This window comes from Eleutherodactylus coqui, chromosome 10 (assembly GCF_035609145.1).
Source record: "Eleutherodactylus coqui strain aEleCoq1 chromosome 10, aEleCoq1.hap1, whole genome shotgun sequence".
In the NCBI taxonomy this organism is placed as follows: Eukaryota; Metazoa; Chordata; class Amphibia; order Anura; family Eleutherodactylidae; genus Eleutherodactylus; species Eleutherodactylus coqui.
In genome coordinates this window covers 94,857,388-94,879,454 of record NC_089846.1, presented here as the reverse complement: position 1 = coordinate 94,879,454, position 22,067 = coordinate 94,857,388, and the positions used below count along the sequence as shown (strand labels likewise).

The following is a 22,067-nucleotide window of genomic DNA, read 5'->3' as shown; positions in this document are numbered from 1 at the left end:
CTGCTACCTTTGTGCACAGATTACTGCAGTGTCAAAATGGACCAGTTATAAATAAAGTTATTCCAGGGTTAGGGCTCTGGAGCACCAACATGGCATCGAAATACTTCCGGCGCCTTCAGTCCTATTACTGTGAATGGTAATGAGGGTAGAAACATGGCCGACTTCCGGAGGCGCTCCCGGCGCGTTCCCGACGCCCTTTCTCCTTTGGTCGTGCCCGCGCCCGCGCGTCCGCCGGAAGGAAGGAGCCGCCATTACAGGAGGAGACTCCCGAGTCACCCGGATACACCCGGAAACCGCGGCCGGGGACCCGCCGTCACCCGACTCATCCGGATATACCAAGCGGCCGCCACCCTCTCCAGGGCAGGGCCGGGCGCAGGCTGAAGGAGGCCGCATGTAGGCCGCACTTCCCCCGGGCACCTGGAGGCTCCGGAAACCGCGGCCTGATCCACGCCCGAGACACTGACGGGTGAGCGCTGACAGCAGAGCCGGGGCCCCGACTGCACACACGGGGGCCACACAGCCGCCCGCTACACCCGGCTGACGCCCTTTTGTGTCCCATTATGTCACACATGGCAACATACAGACTACATATGTCATACATGCTACACACATGTAACACAGGGCAACATACAGAGCACATACTACACATGTGACAGGGCAACATACACTACACGTCGCACTACACACATGTCCCATCATGTAACACAGGGCAACATACAGACCACATACTACATGTCACAGGGCAACATACAGAGCACATGTCACACTGGACAGCATACACAACACATCATACATACTATATATGTAACACGGCAACATACAGAACATATGTCATACGTGCTATATATGTCACACTACACACATGTAATACGGCAACATACAGAGCACATATGTCACACGTACTACACATGTAACGCAGGACAACAAACTACACGTCACATCACGTAACACAGGGCAATATACACGTGACAGCACAACATACAGAGCACATATGTCACACATACTACTCACATGTAACACAGGACAACATACACTACACGTCCCATCATGTTGCACAGGGCAACATACAGAGCACATATGTCATACATACTACACATGTCACACCGCATACATGTAACGCAGGGTAACATATACTACACATGTCACATATAACACAAGACAACATACAGAGTACATATGTCACACTCTACACATCTCCCATCATGTAATACAGGACTGCACATATTACACGTGATAGGACAACATACAGAGCACATATGTCATACTACACATGTTACACAACATACATGTAACGCAGGGTAACATATACTACACATGTCACATATAACACAAGACAACATACAGAGTACATATGTCACACTCTACACATCTCCCATCATGTAATACAGGACTGCACATATTACACATGTGATAGGACAACATACAGAGTACATATGTCATACATACATACACATGTTGCACTGTAGAGACATGTAACACAGGACAATATCCAGAGTACATATGTCACACACTACACATCACATGTACCAGGACACCATACACTTCACATACTACATATGTCACACTCTACACATGCTGCATGTCACATCATTAACATAGGACAACATACACTACACATACTACTCGTGTCATACTCTACAAATTAACACTGGACCAAAAAAACACCAAACATTTTACACACGTCACGCATGTAACACAGGTCAACATATATTACACACAGTACACATTACACCCATCAAATCGTGTATCTACACAAGACACCACAAACACGGCACACAATACACGAGTACCACACGTCACCTCATATATGTACACAGGAAACACATTACACGTCTGCTCCAACGGCACAAAATCTCTGTCCCACACTACAACATAGGACACTGAACATAATACACATACACTGTACATACAATACATGTTATATCATATAACAGAGGACTCCATTTACAATTAACATATTACACAGGACATCACATACACGACACACAGTACACATATGCCACATGCACAATGCACATACTACCCATGCCCCACACTACAATATAGGACACTGAACATAGTATACATGTCACATCATGTAACACAAGGTGCAATCTACACTGCACATACTACACACGTCATACATCCTACATAGGTCACATCATACAGGACAGTGTTCGTTACATCATGTAACACGAGACACAACACATATTACATATACTGCATGTCACATTGCACATACTATGTATATCACATAATATAACACGGGGCACAATACATACTGCACGTGTCTCTCACTTTGCATGTATGATATGAAGGCTGTGCATACTTGATGCACTGGAGTACGGAGCCCACGGCAGCTGCACACACAGGAAACACCCTATGGTGCCACCGCTTGTAACACACAGCCTATACATACAACACACGTCATAGTGTACATGCAACACCACAGATAACACCTTGTGTAACCTCATATAACACACTGTGCCACATATTTTACATATATGATTCAGTACTCCATACACCCGAGTACTGAGCCCGCTGCACCCCACATAGAAAGGGCTTCCTCATTGTATCACCCCATGTAACGCCGAAGACTATGTACATTATATAAAACATACTCCGGTCTTAAGCCATCCCTGCATACGACAAGTTGTAAACATGCTGACCAGATACAAACGCACAATAGACATGTTACACATATGTACATGGTGCTCATATTAATCAGAAGTATTCTTCATTCCTTAATTTGTATACGAACGGTGTGTGCTCGTGTTATACCGGGTGTATATATTACACAGTACACATCCTGTTGTGTCACACGCATAGCACACATAACATGCAACACCTGTGTACTGAGCACGCTGCATCAGGGCGGGAGCACGTACTGTATTGTAACCGCATAGACTGTACATGCAGAACAGCTGTGTAGTCATCCTAAGCCCTCGCCGTGCACACGCCACCCACAATCAAGCACATGGTAGACATGTCACACAGGCTGCACGCATGTATGTACATGGTGCTCATACACTGCACTAAGCCCTCTTGTGCTCTATTTACACCTACACAGAGTGCATGTATTGTGCTTTGTAATTCCTCACTGCGCTTATGTTGCACACGCAGCACACATACATACATGCATTATAAACATACCAAGTACTTTTCCAACAACACCCTACTGTCTTCCATATAACACAGGAACCACATGTACACAGCTTATTGTGTGGTTGTACATAGTCTATACAGAGTATAACTGCGGGTAACCGTGTACACAAACATATTATATACTCATGTGGGATACACACATTGTACATGTTGCTTGCTCCTGCAGCACCCACACATGCAGACACGTAGTATATGCATAAAGCACTACATATGGTTTGCAGACGAATGCTATGCCGGATCGGGCATACAGCGGCCCTCATTGACCAACGGGATACATCGATGCCAAAATATTGATGGAGGCTTTAACAAATACTTGCAAGAGACACGCACTGCATGTACACGCCTGAGCGATGCACATTATACTACTCGCTATACATACTATGCACTCATATGTACACGGCGCGCACCTGCTGCACTAGTCTTCCATATTGTACCCCAAACGCAGGGCGGCACTCCTGCCCCATGAGCCGCGCGGGGGCAGGAGTGCATGTTTGCATGTTCCAGCTGTGGGAGCACGGTTTGTTGGGTGCAGATGTGCGCCATTGTCCGATACGGACGTGGTGAATGCTGCAAACCAAGCGGGACCCTCATAGTATTCCAGCTCCTAACACCACGTGTGCTGGGAAACCAGGTGATGGGCAGCCTACTGGTGGCTGGAGGGTGTACCGATCCGTGGCCCCCTGGTGGTGATTGTCTGGCCTATGTTGATGACGGTGCTTGTGCGTGTGATGTCAGCGGCTGCGTGTAGAACAGTCTGAATGGTTTGACGTGACAGGACTCTGGCGCGCCCAGCCCCTCACTCTTCGGCCTGTAACGGACCCCCGGTTCTGTCTCTTGGGGGCTGCAGCCGGCGGTCTTCACTTCCCCTTCTTCCAATTGTATTGATTTTCATTGTGTGTAATTATAACGGTCCTGTAGCTGCGGGAGGCGGAGTGTGGGTACGCGGGCGCGCGAACGCACATGGGTAACTGGTGGCCCTTTACGCCCCTTATTGGGAGTTTTCACCAGTGCATTGTGGGTAATGCAGCTGACAAGAGTCCGGTGCGTGGGCGTGGTTACCCTGTTCCATAAGTGAAAGCCAAAGAAAGGCCGTATTTACATGAGCGATATAAGCGTGCTTTCTATTAACCCATTATTTCTCATCAGTTAATTTACACAGGCATTTTCTCTTAAACCAATAGTGCGAGGCAGAAAACTGGAAACGGGTCCTATTTTCCTGTGAGAATAGTACTTGTAATGTGCGGAGTCTCGCAACTCTCTATCAGCCATATAAATACGGCCTAAGGCCCATTTACATGGGAGTATTGTCATGCGCTTTTCACACCCCACAGGCCCAGCAATTCTCGCTTCTGCGCTCTCACCCAGGAGTGCGGACCACTCGGTGAATGGCGGCGGAGCGCCCGGAGATCGTTCAGTCTGCCCGCCTCCGATCACCGCAAACAGGCCGATAGTTTGGTTTTTATGCCTGCAGAAACTGAACGATCAACGAATTTTCAATATGTCCGCCATCGCGCTTGGCAGACTCCCAAATGCGCCCAGTTATGTTATAATGCAACTTCTGTTCTTGTCCCTCCAATCAGTCCAAGAAACTCCGCCCAGCCGTGTGGGAGGGGCTATGGCGGCCATATTGGTTGTCCCACGGACCGCTGCCTGAGACTGGATAGGACGCATGTTGCCATGTGCTATTGTCCTAGAAACATGGCGGCCACTCCCGTTAATGTGCCGTTTGGCCTGTGAAGCCGCGCCCTGCTTACCAGTTACGACGGTTTACACGGAACAATTATTGTTCATATTCTTACCGGATCGCGACATTACGAATGACTATCGCTCAAAGTACATGCTGGCGGCGACTGAACGGCGAGCGATAATTCATTATTTGTTTAGTTTTTGCAGGCATAAGAAAATCAAACAATAATCGTCCCGTGTGAACATCTGTGAGCGACGGCCTGTTTACTGCGAATGGAGGCGGGCGGAACGATATCCGTCCGCTTCACTGAGTGATCATCGCTGGTGTAGAAGGACCCTTAGCCCTGCTGCCATCAGTCATGGGTATATGACGATATCGGTCTGTCGGGGCGCCATGCGTTGTGTGACCGGACCATTTAGATGCGTTGCTCCATCCAATGCCTCACGTGTGGCTTTAATTACCCAGAATCCTCCATGAAATGTTCTCCTCTGTGATTGTATGCATAAAGCTTGTTGAATGGCGACAGGTATGCTGGTGTTACTGGGGTTGTCGCAGCATGTTGACGTCCGGCTCTTCTCCGTCCACCTTATTCATACAGTACAGAGATTTGAGGTCACTTGTAAAACCCACATCGGGACGTCTATTGGGGCGCATTCACACGATCGTAGGCAGATTTCGGTCCCTGAATAGACGGCGCATTCGTGGACCGATACACTGTTTTCTGTGTATGTTGTGTTTTTTTTTTTGTTTTTTTTTTTAGCATACCAAAAAAAAACCAAAAAACCTGTATTAGCCCCTATTCCAGCATAAATATGCAGTGAATGCACATGTATCATACGTGTTCACTGCGTATGTATTTAGGCACATTGAATTTAATGGCCTTTCTTGGTCCTTAATACGCACCAAAATAGGACATACTGCTTTTTATTTTTTTTCACTTGCGTAAATGCACCAATGCAAGTCAGTACTGACTTAGTGCTCCGTGTTACGCCCGTGTGAATGGGTCCTTGCATGTCCTCTCCTCTGCAGTCGTGTGTAATGTCTTGCTCCTTGTGATCTCACTGGTGACGCTGAATGTGTTTTTATTTTGCAGACGGCCCCCGGAAGCTTGACCGCCATGTATGGCTGGTACGGTGGTGACGCAAAGAGAGGCGGCTCCTCCTAGGAACTCACTCGGCCCATCGGAAGGGGGACAGCTGCATGTGACGAAGAACCGACTCCTGATCGCAACGTCCTGGCGTGTCCCGTCTTCCCAAAAAGTCTGTGCATGGAGTGGCATTACCAAGCCTCACCCCGGCAGGCATTGATGTGGGCAGGATGAGTGCTACGCCATGATGATGGCACGGAAACAAGATGTGCGGGTGCCCACCTATAGCATCAATGTGGTGGGCCTGTCTGGCACTGAAAAGGAAAAAGGCCAGTGTGGCATCGGGAAGTCGTGCCTGTGTAACCGATTTGTACGACCCAGCGCAGATGACTTCCACTTGGACCACACCTCCGTCCTTAGCACTAGTGACTTTGGGGGCCGAGTCGTAAACAATGACCACTTCCTGTACTGGGGGGAGGTCGCTCGGACACTTGAAGATTGTGTGGACTGCAAGGTGCATGTGGTGGAACAGACAGAGTTCATAGATGATCAGACTTTCCAGCCTCATCGCAGCACAGCGCTGCAGCCGTACATCAAGCGCGCGGCGTCCAGTAAACTTGCCTCCGCTGAGAAACTCATGTATTTTTGCACAGATCAGTTGGGCCTGGAGCAGGACTTTGAGCAGAAACAGATGCCCGAGGGCAAACTGCTGATAGATGGGTTTTTGCTGTGCGTTGATGTCAGTCGTGGCATGAATAGGAATTTCGATGACCAACTTAAGTTTGTGTCTAACTTGTACACTCAACTAGCCAAGACCAAGAAGCCGATTGTACTGGTGCTGACCAAGTGCGATGAAGGGGTGGAGCGCTACATCCGGGACGCTCATGGCTTCGCACTCAACAAGAAGAATTTGCAGGTGGTGGAGACTTCAGCGAGGTCCAACGTCAATGTAGACTTAGCTTTTACTGCCCTCATACAGCTGATAGACAAGAGTCGCGGCAAGTCCAAGATCATTCCTTACTTCGAGGCGTTGAAGCAGCAGAGCCAGCAGAGCGCCGCTGCCAAAGACAAGTACGAATGGCTGGTGGGACGAGTAGTCAAGTCCCACAACGATACATGGCCAAACATTAGCCGGCGTATGCAGAGCTGCAGTGAATATCAGGATTACGTGTACTTGGAAGGTACTGATAAAGCCAAGAAGCTCTTTCAGCAGCACATCCAGCGGCTGAAACAGGACCATATTGAGCGCCGCCGAAAGGTTTATTTGTCAGTTCTTCCCCGTGCTTTAGATGTCCTCGTGCCTGACCTCGATGAAATAGACCATCTGAGCTGCCCCAAAGTAGCCAAACTCCTAGAGTCAAAGCCCGACTTCTCCAATTGGTTTGTGGTTCTTGAGGACACCCCGTGGGATCTGACGAGCCACATAGACAACATGGATGACGACCGAATACCTTATGACATTATGGAGACCGCGCTGGCCGCAGATATGTATAGCGGTCACCTTGAAAAACTAAGGAATGCAAGAAAGAAATCCGAGATGAAGAAAGCGTTCAAAGAAAACCTAGCGGCGTCTCCGTTTATCACTCCCGGAAAACCCTGGGAGGAAGCTCGTAGTTTTATTATGAGTGAGGAGTTCTATCAGTGGTTGGAAGAGCCGGTCTATATGGACATCTATAGTAAGCACCAGAAAGAAATCATTGACAAAGCCAAGGAAGAGTTCCAGGAATTACTGCTGGAGTATTCAGAGTTGTTCTACGAGCTAGAACTAGACGCCAAGCCCAGCAAAGAGAAAATGGGGGTCATCCAGGAAGTACTAGGAGAGGAACAGCGGTTTAAGGCGCTGCAGAAGCTGCAGGCCGAGCGAGACGCCCTGATCCTTAAACACATTCACTTTGTCTATCATCCCACAAAAGACACTTGTCCCAGTAACCCTTCCTGTGTAGACACCAAAATAGAGCAACTTATCAGCTCCCGGTGCCCTTACCCGTATGACCGCCTCTACAAAGACCCAAATGTAGACAGAATCAACCTGGTGATCCTCGGCAAGGATGGTTTGGCACGAGAACTTGCTAATGAGATCCGTGCTCTTTGCACCAACGACGACAAGTACGTGATCGATGGCAAGATGTACGAGTTGTCTCTGCGTCCCATCGAGGGCAACGTACGGCTGCCGGTCAACTCATTTCAGACCTCCACCTTCATGCCTCATGGATGCCTCTGCCTTTACAACTCCAAAGAGTCTTTGTCCTACGTCGTGGAGAGTATCGAGAAGAACAGGGAGTCCAGTTTAGGCCGTAAAGACAACCATTTGCTTAATTTACCCCTTACCTTAATACTCGTCAACCGCCGAGGTGACACAAGCGGAGAGACTGCGCACAGCCTCATTCAGCAGGGTCAGCAAATAGCCAGCAAGTTGCAGTGCTTTTTCCTAGATGCCGCCTCTACGGGGCTCGGCTACGGGCGCAACATAAACGAGAAACAGATAAGCCTAATCCTGCGGTTTCTTCTAGAGTCCAAGAAGAACCTCAATCTTGTAAGCTCCTCGCCAAGTATCAAGGATCTGGTGGACTGTGACCTGCGTATAGTCATGTGCTTGATGTGCGGAGACACCTTTTACATGGAGGAGGTGCTGAACGTTCTGAAGCCTCATACCTATCGCCCGTCGCAGCTTGGCGTTGGTGGTTCAGTGCTGCTCGACTTGCCGTTGGGTAGTCAGAAGCGTCGGCTGGAGCTGCTTATCCTTTCCTATCATGCTTCCTTCAATGTTCGGAAGACAAAACTGGTACACGGGTACATAGTTTTCTACGCAGCGAAGCGCCGTGCCTCCCTGGCCATGCTACGAGCCTTCCTCTGCGAAGTGCAAGACATCGTTCCCGTCCAACTTGTTGCCTTGACTGAAAGTCCCGTCAGTCTCTTGGATAACCTGACCAGAGATCAGCTGACTGAAGGGGAGGAGATCGCTCAGGATATTGAAGGCAAATTCCTAAATCTACAGTGTGGACAGGCCCATCCCAAGATGGACACATTCTACTCTTTCTTCAAGGATGTCGTAGAGAAGAAAGTCATCATCGAAGCCTCACATATGTATGACAACACAGCAGAAGCATGTAGCACTACAGAGGAGGTCTTCAGCTCCCCTCGCGCAGGGTCTCCTCTCTGCAATTCCCACTTGCCCGACTCCGAGGAGGACCTAGACCCGTCTCCTCAACACATCCTGCCTCGGGATGACATGGGTTTGGCTGCACCCTCTAGAGACCATTCTAAGTTGGAGGACAGTGATAGTCTTCCCTTCATCTCTGTCATGAGCACCTTAGAGAGCAAACTGAACAACAAGGTACCTCCACCCCTCAAACCAAAGCCTGATCTGTCTTACCTAGACCCTGCCTGCCGTGATGGACACAGGAGGTCCTTGACCTCCATCACTTGGCCGCCGTCTGACGCCTTTGATCCCTCGGACTATGCTGAGCCTATAGACTCTGTTGTGAAACCAAGGAACCAGGAAGAGAACATTTACTCTGTGCCTCACGACAGCACCCAAGGAAAAATAATCACCATCCGAAACGCTATCAAGCCGCAGTCCAATGGCAGCGGGAACGGTTCAGACAGTGACATGGACACCAATTCTCTGGAGCGAACACGAAAGGCGTCCATTGTGACCAAACCTGTCCTCTACCGGACCAAGTGTGCCAAACTCGGGAAGTTTTCTAGTTATCGGAGCAGCTTCAGTGTGGGCAGCGACGACGAGCTGGGGCCCATGCGAAGAAAAGACGAAGAGATTGGAACACCAGGGCAGAAAGACAACACTACTAACGCCTACGAGGCCGACGGAGAAGATCCGCGCAAGAGGAACATTCTGCGCAGTCTGAGGAGAACCACGAAGGTATTTAGTGCAGACAGAGATAAAGTAATTTATTACAGGGGTTTCCCATGGAAATACTATTGATGACATATCCTTAGTGCAGATCATTAGTAGTTGTCTGAGATCCGCCGCTTGGGACCTTGGCCGATTAGTTGATCAAGTGCCCGCTGTCATTGCCGCTACACACTGAGGTACAGAGCAGAAGCTGCCGCTATGTACCCTAGTGTGTATGGGGGACTGAGCGGCAGACCCCAGACCATTAATGCTGCTTACCTATCCTGAGCGTACGTCATCAATAGTATTACCTTGGGAAACCCCTCTAAAGGGTATCTGAAATCACGTTTTTCAATGATAAGGCGATTGTAACGTTATAAGGGGGTCTGATGATTAAAAGTTTCTGTGATTATTCTGAAACGATGCTCCCCTCCACAAATGTGAGTCTTAGGCCTCCCTCACAGAGGCGTTGCGATAAGCGGCGCAATTTTGCTTTCACCGGCCAAGAGTGGAATTCAGCACTCCTAATCATCCATGAGATGGGCAAAAATAGAAAAGACACCGTTTGAAAATTGCGGTGCTGGAAAGCGCTGTAGTCTAGTGGCTGTCTGAGCGCTGCGCTAATTGGGGTAAAAAATGTGTGAGGAGCCCTCAAAGTGCTCCCCGCATTTATGTAAATAAAATAAATCTTTTAACCATCAGCTGTCTTTTTTTTTTCTTTTTTTTTTTTTTTTGCTTGATGAGTTATATTTTCACTGGTACCATTTAACCCCTTAAGGACCAGGTTTTTTGTACCTAAGGCCTAATGTCCACTTGCACGCACGGACTCCACTGCTGAACCATGCAGCAGAATCCAGCCGTGCCCGCAGACATGGACAGAAAGACATTTTCTTACCCATCCAGGTCCAGCGCAGGTCTCCCCCGTGCCGGCCCGATCTTCTTTTCTTCAGCATGGTGGATGCATGCGGACACGCTGGCGTGCTGGAAGCAGGTGCAGTTCAACTTAAAAAAAATAAATCTCCTGCTTTCCCAAAGATCTGCAGCACGTCCACAGTGAGCGCTGCGGGTGTGCCGCAGATCGGACCGATTCCATTGACTTCAATAGAAGCCATCCCTGTGGCATCCGTAGAAGACTGGAGCATGCTGCGATTTCAATCGCATACATTTTACTGTCCTGCGGATGCTAATGCATCCCTATGGGCGGCTTGATTTGTGGATCTCCTGCGTGGGTTCCGCAAATCAAATCTGCCTGTGGACGTTGGGCCTAAAGAAACAGACACTTTTTAGGGGTTTTACTGCCCTAGTTTTTTTTTCCTTCAGCTACCAAAATTATTTTTGTTGTGTGTTTTTCTTTCTGTGACTTATAGGGCTATTTTATATCTTTTTTCACTGCCTTTTTTTAACGACCCTGCAGCTTTGCTGGGGAATCCCGACAGTCACATGATCACCGGCTCTCGTAGTGGAAGAAACACTTTCCCTTTTTACTACATAGCGCTCATTGAGTGCTGTGTACCCAGACTAGGAGAAGACAGAAGCAGTTACAAACCACTTTGAACAAAAAAAGCACAATTCTGGTGGTGTGGGTTTTTTTCTGACAGCGTTCACCGTTTGTGGTTAATAATGCATAAATCTGACTTTTATAGACGCGGTGATGCCAAAAATGCGTTTTTGTTTTTTAAATTTAATTCTTTTATTATAAATATGGAAAAAGTGTTTTTTGGTTGTTTTTTGACTACCTTTTCCACTTTAAGTTTTATTATTAAAAAAACAACTAAACTAATTTTTATTTATTTTTTAATAATTTATCTACGTATTTTTTTTTTTTTTTTTAGTCCCCACAGGTGACAAGAACTTGTTTGATCACTCCTGAAGTATGATGTAGTATCATAGCATTACATTATACTGTGATCAGAGAGGTATGGCTTGATAAGCAATCTACCATGCCGCCTTGGGGGGCTTTGAGAAGTTCGGGTCATTTAAGTGCTGTTATCAGAATTTACTGCAGCATTTAAATGGTTAACAGCTCCGATCAGCGGTAACACTGGTCAGAGCTCCTGCGGGTGGGTGTCAGCTGTAAGGAACAGCCGACACCCACATTGTATGGAGCAGGATTGACCCCCGATGCCTCTCCGTACAAATCCCGAACCTCCATGATGTAACTGTATGTCCGGAGCGTTAAGGGGTTAAACAGGCCCAGAGGTGTTAATTCACTTCTCCGGCTCTGGTCACTGGGGATATCTGGCTTTTCAGGGCCTTCATGCATGCGCCATACTGAGGACAGCGCATGTGTGACGTTGTCCATGACATGTCAGCAGACAGTAGCTCGCTGTGCATGTGCTGGATCCTTCTCGGTGGCGCATGTGCAAAAACCTTGCAATGAGAGATGCCGGAAACCTCCATGAAGACGATAGAGGGGCCTGTGTAAGCATCAGAGCTAGTAGAGACCCCGCACTGCGGCGTGAGATGGGCCGCCCATCCGACAGACCACTATATATACAATGTGGGAAGCACTTTAAGGTGCTCTCGGCTCTTCCATGCGCCTACATACACATCCACTGTGGGGCGCCGCAGTAGGTTTGTGGTATAAGTTATAAGGCATAAGTTTATTACAGCCAACACCTGCCTGTAACAGCGTCGATCAGCACCTTTAAGTGCTGCTGTCAATTCTGATATGCTGTAATGAGCTCTTGGGTTACCGTGCGGGTGTCATGGCAACCAGATGCCTTCTAAAAGGCCCCAGGGCTGTCATAGCAGAATGCCTATCAAGTCATCCCCCTGTCAAATTGCAGTATAATCTAATGCAATAGCATTACATCATACCGTAGGAGCCATCAAAGCATCGCATGGACTAAACAGAAAAAAAAGTAAAAATAGGATCAATAAAGTTTTACTAATTATTATAATTTAAAAAAGTAGTAAAAGCTTAAATTGCCTCTTTTTTGCCATATTTATAATAGAACCTAAATCATAAAACAAAAATACATATTTGGTATCGCTGTGTCCGTAAAAGTCCGATCTATCAAAGTAATGCATTATTTAACCCGCATGGTGAAAACCGTGAAAAAAATAAATAACGCCAAAATTGAGCTTTTTTGGCCACCCTGTGTCTGAAAAAATGCCATACAAAAGCGATCAAAAAGTCTTATGTATTCCAAAATGGTACCAACGTGAACTACAGGACGTCCTGCAAAGAATGAGCCCTCGCACAACGTCGACGATGGAAAAATAAAGTTATTGTGCGCAGAAGATGGCGGTAGAAAATTCTAAAAAATTTAATGTCTTTGGAAAAAAAAGTTTAGCATCGTAGTAACCGTAATGACCCATAGAATAAAGTTAGCGTGTAGTTTTTATTTGTGCGCCATAGAAGCAAGACGCCCTGAAAGATGGTGCAATGTTTTTTGTTTGTTTTTTTTTTTTTTTTTTTTTTTAGGTGCACTTCTTTTTCCTAAAACTAAGTTTTTTTAATTGAATTTTTTACAGTATTTTTTTTAGCCCCTTGAAGATGTGATCGTTCGATCACTAGGATACTACACTGCATTACTTATGAAGTGTATCCTACATAGGCTCTGACAGCAGCCTATTAGACTCTGCTGGAGGCGGGGCCTAATAGTCTTAGTTACACGGCAGACATGGAGGCCTTCGTCGGGCTTCCGACTGCCAATCAAATCCATTCGTATCTTGTGATCGCATTGCAGACTGCCGATGGGTGAGAGACGAAGCCCCCTCCCCCCTGTGGTATGTAAGAGGTTAAACTGCCAGGATCTGAGCCTTTTCTGTTCTTGGCAGTTAGAGCAGGAACCCCGCTGTCAGTAGTCAGCTAAGCCACCGCCTTGAAAAGACGCATGTGCAGGTTTAAGGCCCATTAGGGAGGTCAGTAAAAAGAAGTAGTGACCGTTACTAAGGGGTTAATTTGCACAAACCATGCCAAAAAGCTAATTGGAGGGCTAAACCTAGAAAACGTGGCGTGGTTACTGTTCGGTAGATCGCCTGTTCTTTGTTTTGTTTAGGCCTTTGACGCACTTCCCATGTGTGCCAGTTGTGCTGAAGGGGCGCGTAGACCACCGGTCTGAAATCGCCTGTTTGTGTGCCATGCGATCTGTAAACAGGCGGCACATTGTCATTGTTAGTATGACCTAGTTGTCATCCGTGATAGACAGGAGCGGGATATACAATAAGTATTTCACACGCACCACCAGTCTCCTCTTTCGCGTAGCCAAAAAAATAATGATCTTTGGCGTAGCGGATGTGCCGGCGGCAGCGGGGCTCCTCTGCGCTGAGCAATGTCAGGAACGACCAATTGCAGGTCCTTTGCTACTGTCACATGACCTGACAGTCTCCATATTGTGTGGTGGCCTACTGTAGACCAATAGTGAGTGCAGCTCTGGAGTATAATACAGGATGTAACTCAGGAGCAGTACAGGATAAGTAATGTATATACACAGTGACTCCACCAGCAGAATAGTGAGTGCAGCTCTGGAGGATAATACAGGATGTAACTCAGGAGCAGTACAGGATAAGTAATGTATGTACACAGTGACTCCACCAGCAGAATAGTGAGTGCAGCTCTGGAAGATAATACAGGATAAGTAATGTATGTACACGGTGACTCCACCAGCAGAATAGTGAGTACAGCTCTGGAGGATAATACAGGATGTAACTCGGGATCAGTATAGGGTAAGTAATGATGATGGTGTGACTGTATATTTTCATATGTGTCGGAAGGTTTCTGTTTTGTTACTTGGTTCTCAGTTTCCAGGCAGTAATGAGAGGTCGGGGTGTTCTCACATATCGATATTTTCTTCCTTCCTGCATATTCTATAACTATTGCAGTACTTCCTCCAGTGTTCTGGGTCCTTACAGATGTGGCCATTATTGGTTGGGGGCGCTCTCACATGTGGATGTTTAAACGTGTTTTCTTTCCTTCTAGAAACGCGCCCCCAAACTCCGTCCCTCCCTGACCAAGCAGACTTGGGAGAGCAGCTATTTTGGTGTGCCGCTGGTGAATGTCGTGACTCATGAGAGGCCCATCCCAATATTCATCGAGAAGTGTGTGGAATACATAGAAACCACAGGTGAGGGGGACCGCCGAAGGACATGGCACATAGTGCCCGAAATCAAGGAAGGTTTTCTCGCTTTTGGCGGGTGGGGGGAGAACACTAATATTGCTGTATGTTATAGCTCTGTATTTTGTCTTTTAATGACTGATTGATTTTAAGGGTGAATGCACATGGGCGGATCTTTGCTGCGGACTCCAGAGCAGGCGTCCCAATACTGCCCATAGCATGCCATGGAAAAGGGATTTTTCATGCACATGAGCGGAAACAAATTGCGATTTCCACTTGCGAAGGAAAAATCTCAGCATGCTCCATTTTTCTGCGGTGTCCGCACGGACGGCTTCGCGCGGATTCTGCGGGAAAAACAAAAGTTGAAAAAAATCAGCACTGTGCGTGTCCAACGGCGAGCCGCAGTACAGATAAAGCGAGCTGAAAGCCGGTACGCACAGACGCCGCAGCTGCCAAAGCCGGAATTCAATCTGTGGTTGTGTTGGCACTAAATTTATAATTATTTTTTTTTTTTGGGTCATTTGCCTCCTAAATGCAAATTTAAATAACTCTCTAATTAGTAGTCATTAAAAATTTCCTCCTGTTTTGGTGCTGTAGAGCCTGTGTAAGTACTTTGTGTAGCTGACAGTCCTGCTAAATCTGACATCCAGCATCATACTGTTCAAGGCTGTGGCCTCTCTACTGGTAATAGCAGAAGGGTGACGGAGCATCTTGTACACAGCATATCAAAGGGGGAGAGCATCCAAGTATTCAGGGAGGGCAGATCACACAGGCTGTGGGCAGTTGTTGAAAGCCCTCACAAGGTAGAGTGGAAGAGAAAGGAAAAACAGAAGTCTGTGTAGTGAGAAAGTAAAGCACCTACCACAAACTGTAGGGGGTATGTGGGGGGGGGGAACTGCACTTTCCTCAGCATCAGTGTCTGCCAGAGCAAAGGAGAAGGGATCGCCCCAACGTCGTGAGATGTAGAAGGGTAAATTGGTGCAGGAATGAGGCTGATATGTGACCTAGAGAAGTCAGCAGGATACGGGAAACAGATCTTGCATCCAGAATGTAGTACTGCAGTGGGGTGAGGGGGAATGGAATCATCCCCAAGGGGTCACATCCAGCATGCTGTTCTGAGGGGACGCATCTACAAGGGATCACATACTGCATGTTGTATTGCGGGGGCCGCATCCACAGGAGATCTCGTCAACTATGCGACACTGGGGATCTCATCAGCATATACTATTGGAAGGGAAGCGTTCACCAGATATCACATCCAGCATGTATCGCAGGGGGAACTCATCTAGCGTGATCGGTTTTTCTACTTCCGAGCATTTGTTATTTAGTGTTGCTCACACTTCTCATCCCGTCCATCTCTGTGGGAGATTTTTCTGTTTATTTTTTTTTGTGTGTGTGTGTGACGTCATCAGCCTTTCTCCATGGCCTGTGATCGCTATAAATGATAATGCATTGCAGTACAGAAGTACTGCACTGCATTATCGGAGTGATTATAGCATCGCAGGTTCAAGTCCCATACAGCGACATAAAAACTGTAAAACAACAAAAATGTTAAATGAACTTTATTTTTTTTGCAGACTTCCCCTCTTTTGCAAAAAGGAAAAACGTGTTTGGTATGGTCGCATCATACCCGTACAGTAAATTTGAATGCACATTTTATGCTTCACAGCAAACACTTTTAAAAAGTGTGTTTTTTTTGTTTGTTTGTTTGTTTTTTTTAAGGGTCCAAAATGCTGCTTTTTTTGTTAATTTTGCGTTCCCAAAAAATGCAATATAAGTGATCAAAATAAGTCTTGTACCCCAGAATGGCAACACTAAGAGCCACCGCTCCTCACTGCGCTGTGACCATGGAAAAATACAAAAAAGTTATGGAACTGTAAATGCAGTGGAAAAACCTAAAAAAAATAAAATACAGAATTGTTGGTATTGTCAGTTGTATCAACCCGAAGAAAACACTATTAATGCTGTAAAAAAATGGCAGAATTGTTGATATTTTTCCCTGCCTCGTCAAAAAAATAATAAGTTATGCAATACATTATATGTACCCATTAAAAACTACAGCTCACCACACAATAATCGAGCCCTCATACAGCCGCGTTGACGGAAAGATTAAAAAGTTTTGGCTTTTGAACAATAGAGATAAAAATAAAAAATTATTGCGTTTAAGTCCAAAGTAAGCAACGTCACTATGGGGTTAAACTTTTGTTCGCAGTAAACGACTTAATGCCCAAATGCTTCAGGAGGTGCGCATTGTTTTTGTCCTTTTCTTCGCCCTCTTTGGGTAACGCTCTCTTTTCCCCCGCAGGGATGAGCATGGAAGGAATCTATCGAGTCAGCGGCAACAAGTCGGAGATGGATTCTCTGCAGAGGCAGTTTGATCAAGGTGAGTGCCGGCGGTGAACGCGGGTGATATAAGGAGTCGCTCCGTCTCCTCGCTGACCTCTGTCACCTTTTATAGATCACAGCCTGGACTTGGTGGAAAAGGATTTCACGGTGAACACGGTGGCCGGAGCCTTGAAGAGTTTCTTTGCCGAACTGCCGGACCCTCTTGTGCCGTATACTGTACAGTCTGAGCTGGTGGAAGCCTACAGTAAGTGACTGTGACAACATTGCGCTGCATTGAGTTCCTACGCTAATGGGCTTCAGTTGTATCCGCTTCTACTATCATGGAACGCCTGTATACAAGCTCCACAGTCATCACGTTCTCCATATTGATAATCACTCCATCATTACAGAAATCTGTCCCATTAATAACCAATGGCCTAAAAAATTATCTCATCGCCGCTTGTATGTTGCTCTTAATAACCACAAGGGAAGATAACAGCTCAGGCCATTAATTTCCCCATGGGTGCAATTAGCATTTATTGTTCCTCTGACACCAGACATTTCAGACAATCTGTTGAGTTGCTGGGTCATATGTTGGGAGTTAAAGATCCAGGATCTTCTCTCGTCTTCGGACACTTCTTGAGCTTTGCTTATTTTAATTTTTTTTTTTTTAGAAATTAATGACCTGGAGCAGAAGCTTCAGGCGATGAAGGAACTTCTGAAGAAACTGCCCAAGGAAAACCAAGAGATCTTCAAATACGTCATCTCTCATCTGAATCGGTCAGTGTCACGTGTGTTTATACATTGCTAAAAAAAAAATGGAGGGAACACTTAAATGGGTTATCCCCTTTAAATGTTCCACTGAAGCCCACACTGATCCCCAAGTACAAGGCACTCCCACCTTTTGCAGTGAAAAGATTGAATGACGCAGCAGTCTCGCATGCGTGTTGCCGCTCCATTCACTTTCAATGAGACTGAGTGCTTGTACTTGGCCATCTCCGACCATTTCTTTCAGCCCCATTGAAATGAATGAAGCAGTAGCCGCACATGAGTGACTAGTGCTCCATGCAGTCTGATGTCGCTGTGGGTGGGAGATGCAACCACGCAGTGACAAGAAGAGGGCGACGGGACCCCTGTTCTCAGGGTCGATTAGGGTCTCGAGGGTTAGACCCCCACTATCATAAAGTTATACCCTATGTGGGCCGACGGCCATGTAAACAGCAAGATTGGAAACCTTTATTGATCACTGATCTAGGGGGGCGTCTGCTGACGGGTTCCCTTTTTTTCAAGCAGTGTATATTACGTATGTGCTCTAGTCTGTGCGTTGTCATCTCCTTATAAATGTCACTCCTCCGCAGGGTCAGCCAGCATCATCACACCAACCTGATGACTAGCGAGAACCTGTCCATCTGTTTCTGGCCGACCTTGATGCGTCCAGACTTCACCACCATGGACGCTCTGACCGCCACTCGCACCTACCAGACAATCATCGAGCTCTTCATCCATCAGTGTCCGTACTTCTTCTACCAGCGCCTTCCAATGGACCTTCCCACGCCGAGCTCTCCCTCCACTCCTCCCCTCCATCCGCCTTCTCCTCCGCAGTCTCCTCCTTTAACCCCCGTGTCCCCGTCAGAGAACCTGCTACCGTCAGATCAAAACATCCTGTGACCGTTCTCTCCCGGAGACAACGTCCACCACCCCGGCCACTCGCTGACCTCTCGTGGAGGACCGGTGGCTTCACCTATGGGACCACTAAAGAGACTTGGAGTCTGAGCCCTGGATGGACCTTCCATTGGAGAGATCAGGGGGCTTATCGTGGTACATTACGGCGTCCCTGGTACACTGTGCAAGGATCATGAGTGGATACCTGGTACATGAACTGTGACAGAGGGACCAACACCCCACATCCCAGAGGGAACCCTGTTTCTGGGGGTGCCGGAGCTCTGTGGATTGCGCCCTTGGTCTGGATCACATCACAGGAGGAGCGGCACTTGGTGCATTGAGGAGTAACACTGTGAATTGTGGAGCTGGGCGGGGACTCTCCGCGTTCCTCTGTGGTATTAGTGCCCCCTCCAAACCCCAATTTTAGGACACTAACCCCCAAAAGGACACAGAAAACCACACTACATATCTTAGCACTTACAGGCGGCACATTAGGGTTCATGGGGGCTGCATGAGTTGTATGCTTTGTACATGACTACACGAAGAACACATGTGTGACACTGGCCGGAGATCACACGCATGTTCATGTGTCTGACGGTTTAACCACTGCTGCTCCGGCTACTTCTTCATTTTCTTCCTCTTTTTACTAGGAGGCGCCTCGGGATTGTTCTCTCTGTGGTATTTGATCTCCGAGGTGCCTTATCGCCCGACTCTGAGTCATTCTCATGTCTCGCTACCTATTTTATAGGCCCGATCTGTAGAGGGTGAGATCGCACCTTTCCCACACCCATTTTATCTGACGTGTCCTACTGATCCCCGTAACATACGGCCCCTGCTTTTACTGACTTCACAATGAGCTCTCTGCCCTCACTACCTCTTTGTCGAGACACTAACTGTCCTTGAGTGTTAAAAATGCCCCTCCACCCACCCACCCACCCACCCGTACCCGTATGACCGGCGACCACACGTAACAGACCTCCTCCTGCTAACTTAAATCCTTTCTCCCCCCCACGTGTGACTTTCCCTCCTGCACCTGGGGAGCAGCGTGACCCGGGGGGTGTCCTGGGTGAGCGATTTTGGGGTCGGTCTCGCAGGATGTGAAGGGAACATCTGAACCATCAATCCCTCCAGCTTATCCTTACCGTGTGCAGGGAGGCCTCGCCGCGACTGGGGGCCCCCGTTATTTTCTGTTTGTCGCTGTCCGATGGTTGGGTCATTTTGTGCATGAGAATGTGATCCTTCCGCTGGCGCCCGGAATTGTATTTGCTGCGAGTCTGCTCATTGTAATTTGAACAAACTGAGGGCCTTAATGTGACTTGTATTATAGCTAATAAATCTTGTTATAAACTCCCAGTGATCTCCGTGTTCATCTGCAGGGGGCGCCACACAGCAGAGGGTTGCTGACAGCGGACAGACTGGTTACTTAGTGCTCGCGGCCTGACAACCTCATGTAAAAACTATTAGTAGAAGGTCCTAATAGCAACCAGACGGTCAGGACTGATTAAAGGGCCGGTGTCCAGTCCTAGGGTAAGGTTTAACTGAACATGGTACCATTCACTGACAGCAAGCAGACATCTTACAAAGTAGTAAACTGCAACAAAATCTTTCCATTGCACAAAGATGAGGTTCACGTGTGGTAGAAAATACGCACAAGAATCCACACCATTGATGTGCAATTTTCACTACGGAGAATCTGCGCTCTTTACACAGGCGTATTCAGTTTAGGTCAGTGAAAACTGCATGTTTCACAGACAAACTGTGTGTTTGGATCATCCTGCTTTTTTTTCTTTTGCACACATAATCGCTGTGTATTTTCATGAGCAAAAAAAAAAAAAGCAAGAAGGTCCCAAAGATTTCTCATTCCTGCATGCGTAATTACGTGTGCCGTATATTTACATGATCCTGTTGACTTTAATGGGCTTCTTCGGTCCGTAATGCAGTCCACAATAGGACATGTCTAAATACCCCAATACAAGTCAATAGGTTTTAAGTTCTCTGCCTGTGTGAATGAGCCCTTGGTTAACTTTCACCGGGGAGCAGCACTCGCCCCGGGCCTCTCCCTGCCGCAGCCGGTGTATTCATCGTATTGGAAGTCAGTTGTATAAGAAGTCTGTAACTTGCAGTTTTCTGGGGTCTCTGTTATCCGGACCCCCGTGATGTTAACACAGTTGATTTTAACACAGAACCTGCACCGATCCACATCACGTCCATGGTAAGAGCTGCGTCTGTCAAGTCTACAACTAACTGCGATGGAAGTCTGCGCCATTGTCTGTTGTGGATTTTTCTGTGTACTGTTTTGGAAATCTGCATGTGAATTTGCCGCAACGCAGCAGGTGAAATCCATATGTGGGCCTGTCGTAAATTCAAGCGCAAATCTTCAGCTCAGCTGCGGGTTCTAATGCCAATTTTGATGAGGAATCTGCATGAAAAATCCAGCGTGAATTCCATTGTTTACACCGACCCGCGCCTCATTCACACGGGCATATTTGTGCTCGTAATACGGAGCGCTGAATCGCATTGATTTGCATTCAGATCTGCATTTTTTAAACATGAGAAAATGCAGCATCTCTTATTTTAATCAGTATTGTGGACTGAAAAAGCCCATTGAAGCAATTGGACTGCGCAAATATGTAGTGAGGATGTGCGCTAAATGCGTATTCACTGTGTATTTGTGCGAAAAATCAATGGAACCTACTTCCAGTTTTTTTTTTTGTGCATGTGAGAAATGCAATTAACGCTACCTTGGCGGGATGCGCAGGGGGTATGCAGTGCTTGAGTTCGTGAATACATTGCGTCTTCATGGACTGATAACTGCATTCGCCCTTTTGAATGAGCCCTTAAAGTTGGCTGGGTGTCCTTTAGCTGAGGCAGGACTCTGACTTTCATTAGTCGTGAAATCGATCTCGCCTGCCTCCTGTGGGCGGGAATATTCCGCAGGTAAGTGGGATGTGCAGGACGCTGGTGAGATAGGAGACCTGCAGGGATCATGCCAACCGCTAACTGAGCTTCAGCAATCCGCTCTATACTCAAATGCCTCACGGCCGACCCATCAGAGTACAGCTGCAGGACTGCAGAGGAGGTGGCTTTATGCCTGCGGAGGGGAGAAGCGCATGTTGGCTGTGACGATGGAGCAAAAAGGAAAATTTCCCCCAGTCGTCTCCACGACAGCACCAATTGAGAGATTGCCTCCTCCTGATAGGACAGGAACAAACTGAGAGGTTAAAAGCTCCCCCCCTTTCCCACTTT

The 22,067-nt window shown here is 47.3% G+C and overlaps 1 protein-coding gene across 1 annotated transcript; it reads left to right on the top strand.

Annotated features, from left to right (window-relative positions):
- Nucleotides 1–224: 224 nt before the first annotated feature.
- On the top strand, nucleotides 225–20,174 carry ARHGAP35 (Rho GTPase activating protein 35). Its single transcript, XM_066581478.1, has 7 exons — nucleotides 225–466; nucleotides 5,925–9,798; nucleotides 14,699–14,843; nucleotides 17,140–17,217; nucleotides 17,293–17,424; nucleotides 17,834–17,939; nucleotides 18,518–20,174. Exons 2-7 carry the CDS (start codon nucleotides 6,163–6,165, stop codon nucleotides 18,825–18,827), a joined length of 4,407 nt encoding a protein of 1,468 aa, XP_066437575.1. The 5' UTR covers nucleotides 225–466; nucleotides 5,925–6,162; the 3' UTR covers nucleotides 18,828–20,174.
- Nucleotides 20,175–22,067: the final 1,893 nt, after the last annotated feature.